This window comes from Cyprinodon variegatus, unplaced genomic scaffold (assembly GCF_000732505.1).
Source record: "Cyprinodon variegatus isolate N-32 unplaced genomic scaffold, C_variegatus-1.0 Scaffold356, whole genome shotgun sequence".
Classification (NCBI taxonomy): domain Eukaryota; kingdom Metazoa; phylum Chordata; class Actinopteri; order Cyprinodontiformes; family Cyprinodontidae; genus Cyprinodon; species Cyprinodon variegatus.
In genome coordinates, this window is record NW_015150809.1 from 673,116 (window position 1) to 683,625 (window position 10,510).

Consider the following 10,510-nt stretch of genomic DNA (forward strand, 5'->3'; position numbering starts at 1 on the left):
TGACTGTAAATTTCCAATCAGCATTGAAAGTCTGTAACCGATGTTTATATGTGGCTGCATCGTGTATAAACTAAAGCAGTCTTTCTAAATGCGTCTCTTGTAGGCCGGACCTGCTGCGCTCTGACGGCATCCCCAGCATTGACCCCCTCCCCTCACCATCGCCTCTATCAGGCAGCCCCAAAGTCTCCACTCCCCCTGGGAAATCCCGCTACAGGAGCAAGCCCCGCCACCGCCGCGCTAACAGCAAAGGAAGCCACAACGAGTTCCCCGGCACCTTGAAGTCCATCGCCGGGGCCTCAGAAGACACCCAGTCTTTGCAGGAGACACCATTTCATCATCACCACCATCACCACCACCACCCACCTCCTGAGGGCCAGTTTCTTCCCCTGAAAGGCCGCGAGGAGGCCGTTGTCAACTGTGCCAACAATCTGCGCTACTTCGGCCCCGCTGCCGCCCTCCGCAGCCCTCAGACCGACCACCTGCAGCGCCGCGTCTCTGACTCCAGCCCCGACCTCATTTCCACAGCCGTGGATGCCGACACACGGCAGCGGACTTCCTCCACCAGCTCCAACCCCATACCAGGTGCTGGTTTGTTATGCCCCTGCTGCCAGGCCCACCCTCTCCCCGGCTGCTTGCACTGTCAGGAGACCCCTCCCACACTAAGCCAACCAGAACTGCCGCACTACTCGCTGCTCAGCACCCAAGAAAGCAACCAGTCCTGTCTGGGACCTCCTAATAAAGAGGCACACTCAAAAGGAGAGGACACTAATAACACTTCCCTGCAGGAGCAGGAGCTAACCCAGCCCAAACAGCCGCTGCCGTCTGCTCTGCCCCGCACCCTCAGACCCCTCAGAAAGGTGAGCGTCCCTTAATCAATCTACCGACGGGTTCACACCCCTATCCCCCATGTTGTGACAACACAATCACAAATTTTAACATGTTTTCCTCAGGTTTTTTTTCTGTAGCAGAAGGAAACTGATTTTAAGAACAGAATCCAGATTAAATATGTCTATAATTGGGAAATAAAACAATGATTTGTGAGGATCTCAGGTGTGTGTTTGGTAACAATAGTGAATAAACATTGTCATAAAGCTGCAGGGAAGTTTAGAGAGGAGTGGGTTGTAAAACTATATCCAAAGCAATGAACATCTCTTGGTTCAGTTCACAGTTTTCAAAGAAACTATAAAATGATTGTAAACCTACTAGTTTGCTTCATGCTAGTAGAGAACGCTACAGCCGTGTGAAAGTAAATCTTCCTCTGAGATTTGATCCAAAATAAACTTTCTTAACTGCTATGTGAGGCGGAAAATGATCAAAGTTGATCATTCTAAATAGGGCACCTCAAAGGTAATACATGATGGTGGCAGTGTCATGCTGTAGGGATGTGTTTCTACTAAATAAAGTGCAATAGGGGAAATATTTTAGATCCCTGAGACTGATGATTAAAATCCAGTCCTGCATCAGTGGCTGCTGTTTGGAGACGCTCCTCATCCAATCTAAGTGAACTGAAGCTACTTTTCACAGAATTAAAGGCACAACATGTTTGTGTGGAGATGTGGAGAGCTGGTTGTGACATCCATGTCCAGGAACCATTAAGAATTTTCTGTTGTGTCACTCTTTTATAAAAAGTTGTTTATTTTCCCTCAAAAAACCCTCTGATATCCAATACAAACCTCTAGCTGTAAGGTCAGAGAATCTAGAAACACCTATGAGGTATGAATACTTTTGATAGACTCTTAAACTAACAATCAGCTTAGTGTAAGGTAGTAATGTGAAGTAGTGGGGTGTGTTTACTTTAGGGTACTGTGTGTGTCTGCCTGTCTGTATTAACGGGCATTGCTGCCATTTTTTGTCAGGGTGATGAGTCATCTGAAGAGGAGGAGGGAGAGGTGGACAGTGAAGTAGAGTTTCCACGGCGACAGAGGTAAAATACTTTGCAAACTGACTTTTAATCGCATCTCAATGTTGTTAAATGAATCCATACAAATGAACCTTTCCACATAATAATAAAGACGAAGCCAGAATGAAGCAAGACTAAGCGACTCAAATAAACGTTATTTTTCTCCATGAATGCCTGCAGACCCCATCGCTGTATGAGCAGCTTCCAGTCCTACTCCACCTTCAGCTCAGAGAACCTGTCTGTGTCTGACGGGGAGGAGGGAAACACCAGCGACCACTCGCACAGCGGACCTCTGGAGAAGCTGAGCGCCAGTCAGGAGGAGCACCTGGACGAGCTGCTGTCGCACACGCCGGACATCCCCATCGACATCTCCACCCAATCCGACGGCCTCTCCGACAAGGAGTGCGCCGTGCGCAGGGTGAAAACGCAGATCTCACTGGGGAAACTGTGCTCCGACGAACACAGCTATGAGGTCAGTGAAGCTGTAGCTTTATTTTTGCACTTAACGGAAAAAAAAAAGACTCCAAATTATCCGAAACTGCTTTGAAAGTAGTTTCTACCTAAACCACAATAATTTTTATGGCCATTTGTTCTTCTTTTGTCTTTGAAACCATTAAGGCTCATGACCTACTTACCTAAAACTATCTACTACTGTGGTGGAGGGCTGATTAGAAGCAGGAGCATTTGCAGCGTCAGGCCAACCGTGAACTCCTTTGTGAATGTGAAGCCATCTAAACCTGGATCAGAGTGGATCACAAACAGCATAACGATCATAAACACAGCAGCTAATCTATTGCAGCCGAACATAAGACTACTGACCTGCTTGAACCGTAAAGAAGAATTAATTAAAACTCCTCAAAAAAAATAAGAGAATCTGAGAGAAACGTAAAACAACCAGTTAAGAGCAAGATGGCTGGCTTGAAGTGCAAATAATTATATTTTACTCAGTGACTTTAAATAAAAACCCAAACTATTTATTCAAAACAACGTTTGGTTTTCAACTAAACACAACAATTTGTATTTAAACCATAGAACAAATATCTTCCATCGTGTTGAATCATTACTCATGCTTTGTTTTTTTTACCTTATTTTATGTGCAGAACCCGCTGCAGTTCGGGGACTCGGACTGTGACTCATCAGAGGCAGAGTGCTCCGATACGACCATCAGAAACAACAAAGTCGGGGCTCCGTCGTCGTGGTGAAAGTGCCTGCAGGGCGTCGGATCGATTTTTGTGTTTTTAATTTAGCCTGGTGGCCACCGTGTCCTGATTAGAGGGCTCCTCAGAAAATACAGCAATAAGAGGACATCATAGTGAACAAAACTCCCCCTATAGTCCAACGTAACCCCCCCCACCTAATCCAAAGCGTCAACCCCCGTCATTGCATCCAGGCAAACTCATGGCAGGGATTCCCTTTTGAATGATGATGTAGATAGTTTAATGTTCTTAATTTATTTTTGTCTGAGTTTTGAAAAGAAATTCAGGATTCTCTGATTCATACAGAGAAGAAAACAAAAACAACAGACACATTTAGTGTGTCTTAGTGAGATACTACCACTAGATGAAGGAGCTGGGGGACGTGTGGAGGGGCCGATGCCTCCCAGCAGCGCTACTGGCCTTCATCTTGCTACAGCTGCTCTGAGAATCTCTGTGTCAGTACTTTCTATAAAAAACAAACAAAAGCCACCTCTTCGTTGAGTTTACAGCGCAGTGATCCCGGTATCCCTCATCCTTTTTGCTTTCTTCTTGTCAGGACTTTGGCCGAAACAGGGACCAATGAGCTCACGGAAACACTGTCAACACCAGCATGAACAACTCGCCTTGCAAATGCAACTGGTAACCCCTAAAAGAAAATAAAATAAAATGGCGATAGGCGTGTCATCATCAGGTTCTCTTCAAAGCTATTAGAGCATGCTAGCAAGATGCAAAACGTTTAACAAGGACTGCATGAAGCAGAGAAGCAGGCAGCAATGAGGACGACTCGTCCGAGAGATAAAAACAAAGACACGGCATCAGCAAACAGACATCACAACCACTGTTTGGTGCGAATAAGCCCCCCTAACCATCAGACATTGCAGTTTCAAGTCTCATCTCAGGATCGCTCAAGGACTGTGAAACTGGACTGGACCAACTATCGTGTGAAAGAATGTTCTTCGACTGGCACATATTAATATAAAAGGACCATGGAGGAGAAAAAGAAGAAAAACAAAAACTTACAGAAAAGCCTTGATGTTCAACCCTTTAGTTCTGTAGGTGTTTCTTAGCTGCAATCCAAATGCAGTATCTCTTTTAATTATTACTTTTCTTTTTTCCTAAAGCTTGTAAAAGCCAACCACTTACCATTTTCTTGCAGTGTTATTTTTTTTAGGCTGATCCATAATGATACAGATGCGTCTCTGTAAAAAAGGAATGTCATGAAAAAGAGGTTCTACACCCCTAAATAAGTCAACGTCCGTCAGCATTGTAGTCACTATATCCTTTCAGTTTTATTAATTTGGATTTAAAACTAAAACTGTTCAAATATGTTTTCATAGCAGTTTCTGAAATAATTCTATTTTTAATAAGATATGAGATGGCACAACCTCCACTATCAGGCAAAGCTGTACATGGTTACTGCTGAAGCTTCCCAGAGAGAACATATGAAAATGAAGGTATAGTGAAAGGAAGAACTAAAGCAGAAAAGGTGCACAGCAGCAACAACCACAGCATTAAGAGGAAAACAGCAATACAGAATTAAAAAGTCATGAAAAGTCAATCAAAATGAATGAATATACATCCATATTCTTTCCTTTTGCCCTTAATTAAAAGGTCCTACTCTCTTACTAAGACCTTATGAGTTAGTTCATTCACAATGAACATAAAGGCCTTCAGATTAAACTGTTGCACCCAGCTGGCTTCTTATATTCTGCTTTATACTTTCTTATTGTTCAGTTTTTTGCTTTATTCCTATAGGTATTGAATTTACACCACTAAGAAAGGCTCTTAGTTTTAGGTGGAATTTACTAGAACTTGCAGAAACCCTGTTAAAATAAGAAACTCTGGCTGTGTCTGAACATCCACCCTAACCCCTAAATCCCTCAATCACTATATATAGTGCGGGGACTATTTAGTGGACTTTATAGTGAACTCAGTTAACTTACCGTTCGGACAGATGATCACTACTTTTCTCCCCCCCGTTGGTCATGTGACTCCGCCTCCCCACACGGTGTCTGCGCCATCTTTGTTCTCTCTGACCTCCAAAACAAACCCCACTCTTTCTGGGATATATCTGCTTGTCTGGTGACCATGGATATTCACTACTTTTGAGGGTGCATTGTGGGAAATTTTGAATCCACTACTTTTTCATCCACTAAATATTTGAACACTCATGTAACATAGCGTAACCCCTCTATAGTGCTCTATATAGGGGGTAGGGCGGCTGTTCAGACACAGTCTCTGTGTTTAACGATTCTAGTTTCACTTTTTTAATTAATTGACTAAAATAATTTGTCTTTTTGATGATATTCCACTTTTTTTAGACACATTCATAAATATTGTTAGCTGAAAAGCAATAATACACATCAGGTTGGCTCTCAGGTGACAAATGAGGGTGGGGGGCGGGGTAAGTCCAGCAGGCTGGATGTAACCATGGTGACAGGGGGATTAAAGGGGAGCAGTGAGTGAATATATTTTATAACTGATCCCTTCCTCTTTTATTCCTAACTTGCCTTTTTGAGGTAGGATGCTCAGGTTTTGTGTTGCTGAACTACAGCAATATATCAGCTGCCACTAGATGGCGACAGTTACATGCTTATTTTTGCCTTTTCTGGTGGAAAACTCCTCCTATTCTGTTACTTTAAATCTCATAATCCAAGCAATACAACTTTTTTTTCATCTGATCATCTTAATAATAAAAAAGAGATACTGCATTTATGGAAGCATTATTATTTTTTAAATCCCGGTCTGGGTTCCCCATTTGTAATAATCCCATCAATGGGGATGGTCTTGAACGTTAAATGATGTCAGATCAGACGTGTGTGAGGATGGTTGTGAATCTGCATAAGGAACACAAGCCAGAGGCCTCAGAGCTTTAAGCTACCCTTGGTTTTCACCAACCATATATCTCAGTGTTAATCCTGTACATAATCCGATGTAAATGTAATGTGATACTTTTTTTTTTTGTCCTCTTTCGTTACTGTTGCACAGCTGAGAGGCCGAGCGCTCGGACAGGAGGAGGTGATGTTTGTATCAGTATTGAACACTACTGCAGGAAGATGAATCTTGATGAAATGAGCTTGAGAGCTTTAAAAAAAAAAGGCTCCATCTACCTTCTTCTCTTTTGTTTACGTACATGTGAAGTAACCCTGTGTAATCTGACCGAGCTGATTATAACACTTGTCTTCTCTGGCGCCCATCCTGTGAAGAATGATTGTTGTGAAGTTTTAACTTAATTTTTGATCTTTTTATTGTTTTATTTTTCTCCTCTTTGTAGCTGGCCTACATTATTATTGAAATTAATTTATTTGGAATAAGTCATCAGGAGTAGTATTGTTTTAATTTCAGGCAGCTTCAGAAATGTCATGACCAATGGTTTCTCCTTTTGAAGGAAGCACAATGAATGGGTGTGGGGAAGAGGGCAGCATCTGGTTGGATCAGCTGCAGATGAACCATTCATCCTTTAGATTAATCATCATAGTTTAAAGTATTAAAGAAGTAGTTAGCAGAATCGTTAGTTCCTCCAGCTTTTTCCAGCCTCTCGTAGGTCGTTAGGAATCCCCTCTGTCACAGCAGGGTGTTTGAACCAGAGGGAACATGGAGGGAGACTATTAGTTTTCTTCTCCTGCAGTGATTCCTTCTTTGCTTTTGTAATCAAAATCTGAAATACTTGTCTGAATTTCTGTAACAGTTATTGCCTCATTTTGTTTAGCAGACATCTATTTATTTTGTTTTCTCTCATTTCCAACCCTCTTCCCTGTTGAATGGCATTATGATCAACCAATCCTGTCAATTTTTTTCTGTATTATTCAGTGTACAGTGCAATAGGAAAATAAAATCAAAGCAAACAAGTTGCATGGAATAAATGCTGATGTACTGTACCAACAAAACCATAGTATGTCTTTTTTTTTATCATAAAAAAAACAGGGAATGCATATGCAGTGCTTTGAAAAAGTAATAGGTTCCACAATTTGCATTATTAATCCATCATTAATCTATAAATATATATATTTAATTTAGGTTTCCTGTGTTAGTTCAGGGGTGTCTAAGATTTGTCTATATGAATATGAGAATCTTTCCTCATATTTTTATTTACTGGTATGTTTTGGGTTGAACTTTGATTAGGCTGTTTTACAAAAAATACCTTTTGCTATAAACTCTCACATTACAACTCTGATTGTATTTGAACCTCTTCCCTTTTCTCAAGTCTCTGCCTCTTTAGTTTTTTCTTTTTTTTCAGGATTGCACTATATTTTTCCATCGATTCCATTTCCAACCATCTCCACAGAACAATGCCACCATCTTCTTGTTTTAATGTTGGAATGGTTTATTCAGGAGGATTGTTTCTTTTTCCCCCTACAGACCTTCTGTAGAATTTTCATGTTGGCCTAACAGATAAATTCTGGTACCTTCTTCCGCAAGTTAGCTGTCTCATACATGGTTAAAAGGAAAATCAAAACTGGACTTCTTATTAAATGCTGAATATGTAGAGTGTTTGATTAACAGCTGTGATGATAGAGTTGCAGATTTGATTAATGCTCTCCTTTCCTGGCCTGTAAGATGTTAAGCTGATCTGTTTACGTCTTCATGTGATCTAATCATGGATGTTCAATAGTTAGGTTATTCATAACCAAACCTCCAGCTTCCTCCCTCAACCTGTTTGCTGTAATCCTTGTTTTTTATGATGCTGTTTGTTTATTAATCTTTAATAAATGCCGGCAGTAACCGACAGGTATATTTATAAACAGATTAAATCATACTAATTGGGTACCGCTTGAAGACATTTAGTTGTACTAGATTTTATTCAGCTGTATCTAAATAAAGGTGACAGCAAATCAACAGAAGATCCACATCCTAATTTTTTAGGTTTCTGTTGATTAAAAATCTTGTAAACCATGAATTACTTTTTGTCTACTTGTGAACATAGGACCCAATACAAAATAACGATGTTCCTGGTTGTAACGAGATAAAGTGAAACATCGGAGGGAAGGGGTGTGAATGCAATAATGTTTTAACATTCAGATTTTCTTATTTGTTTCTGGGAAACTTTTCTTCTCCATGTGGAGACATACTATCAGTAGGCCTCAAAGCAATTCTGGCAAACTGTCCACCTCCTCTGGAGGGGGGAGCGGTGCTTTGCTAACTCTGTTTTCAGCGGGGGTGGGGAGCTGCTGAACATTAATGAGGATATTGTTAGAGGATGGAAGGAATACTCTCAACCAGGATGGCATGCCTTCTATTGAGAAAGAAGAGACGTGTTCATCACCCAGGCTGAAGTCAAGTGGTGTTCAAAAAACGTCATGGTTGCAAAGCTTCACAGGCGGATGAGATCCGCTCTAACTCGGGTCGCAGGATATGTTTGGGGGGTGTCATCGCTGATATTCCTCTTCAGTATCCCGTGGTGGTATGGGACAGGGCCCCTAGATTAGCAGACTGGGGTGGGGGTTCCCTTCTGTAAGAAGGGGGACTGGGTAGTGTTCGAACTATAGGGGGATCCCACTCCACAGCCTCCCTGGGAAAGCATGTGCCAGGGTGCTGGAGATCTGGAAGATTGTGAGAAGTGTGGTTTTCTTGCTCTTCCCTTCCAAGCCAAAGGAAAGTTTCTGCCTCAAATGAGCTGGCTTAAGAATCTTGGCGTCCTGTTCATGATCAAACATTTCTACATGTCAAATGAACTGTTGGTTGCTGCTATTTTCCTCTAAAAGAAGCAGAATAACTCTGGAAAACATTTCCAAATGAGCTCTCCTTCTTTAGTCAAATCCTCAGCTTCTGTCTTTACCGCCATGATCTTTAACCCCAATCCTTAAGTTTTAAATGCAGCTCTTGTTTTATATATAATGCATCTAAAAATTGCACAGTCTGACCTGTGGTTTAACTTGCAGGGCTAATGACTGCGTTGGAAAAGAGCAAATATGTTTCTACACAGCTGCTTTGCACCAGTTGCAGCTCTGGAAACGCTGACAAAAGGATCGTAGAGACTTTGACACTCCTGACGTGTTTAAGACCCTCAGGACAGGCATCATGGAAAGTTATGTGGACTTTAAATGCTCTTTGTTATGATCCATACAAAGCTACAATATTTGGCAGACTTATAGGCTATGATAGATATAACATGATCTTTTATTATTTTACATTGCAAGCTTCCACTTAAACTTCATCAGACAGCCTGACTGATAAAGGGCTTTTGCTTCTTTAAACTCCTTCAAAAAAGGACAAATAGGAAAAAAGACTTGGATTAGTTTGCTGGAACTCTCACTGAGGACAAGAAAAGCATGAGTCAGCTGTTTCTTCAGTGTAGCATTTCACAGACTGCCCTTAAATTAGCGCTATGTTGGCTATTTTTCTCCTGAGAAATGAAAAATGTAACAGGTGCTGCTCTGACACGCCCACGATGTAGTTTTGTTCTAAATTGAGAGCATCTTCAGAAACATTTGTTCAAACTGATGGTGTTGGCTCTTAAAATGGGAGCCAATTGCTACGCCCCAAGTCATGTTAATGCCTATATAAGCTCTACAGCTAAATTAGTCAATATCTCCAAGCAGGATTAATTAAAATGACCTAGTAAGTTTTGTTAATGCAGCTGTGGTTATTGCACAGGCGTAACTTTCTGAAGGACTGGTATGGACATGTCCCCACCAATAATTTCAATAACTGGACTTTGGCAATGTTGCGGGACACATTTCTAAATTTGATTTTGCTGCTTTTGAAGGAGGATATTCACTAATGTAGCTGATAGGGAAAACATCCATCAATTTATCCACATTTTCCTGGGTTGATTGATGAATGGATGAATGAAACTGAAATAGTTTCCATACTAGGAAGACATAATATATGCTGTTGGCATCAGAATCGGCTGTTATTCATCCTTTTTTTTTATACATTAATGTCTACCTACCTATAAATATCAGTGTATTATGGTTCTTTTGTGTTCTCAACAATAGGAAAGCATTCAATAAATACATGATTCAGCTCATTTTTGGAAATTTTTCATTTGTGTAGAGTTACTATAGGTCCATCAGCTGCCACCCTTAGAGTGTCCCCACCGACTTTCATCACAAAGTTACACCCTTGCGTTATTGGTCTAAAATACGAAAGCAGCAGGAAAATAGCTTATAAATTCCACAACTGCATTGATTTCTCATTTGTAAATTTGAAATATTGGCCACTATAATGTGTTGCGTCTAAAAACATCTGTGTTGTGTGTCACCTATGACCGTAAAAAAAACTTTAAGGTGAACAGCCCTGGCTTTTGTCCAAACATTAAACAAAACCAGGAGGAATGTAGTTTTATTCCTTTCATTAATATTTTGATAATCATTTTGTGGTATTTGCTTGTTTTGAATTAGGATTTAGATTGATTTCAAGTAAAAAAAAAAAAAAAAAGTTAAAACCTATACAATGACACTCCATCTTACTA

At 40.8% G+C, this 10,510-nt stretch overlaps 1 protein-coding gene across 3 annotated transcripts in view; it reads left to right on the top strand.

Annotated features, from left to right (window-relative positions):
- map3k13 (mitogen-activated protein kinase kinase kinase 13) overlaps window positions 1-4,692 on the top strand; it is a 43,897-nt gene extending 39,205 nt beyond the window's left edge. For all 3 annotated transcript variants that reach the window (XM_015386110.1, XM_015386109.1, XM_015386108.1), the window contains 4 exons: window positions 104-857; window positions 1,857-1,924; window positions 2,081-2,372; window positions 3,001-4,692. In XM_015386110.1, the coding sequence (XP_015241596.1) occupies window positions 104-857; window positions 1,857-1,924; window positions 2,081-2,372; window positions 3,001-3,102 (1,216 nt within the window). In that variant the 3' untranslated portion in view covers window positions 3,103-4,692. The remainder of the gene's footprint in view (window positions 1-103; window positions 858-1,856; window positions 1,925-2,080; window positions 2,373-3,000) is intronic.
- Window positions 4,693-10,510: the final 5,818 nt, after the last annotated feature.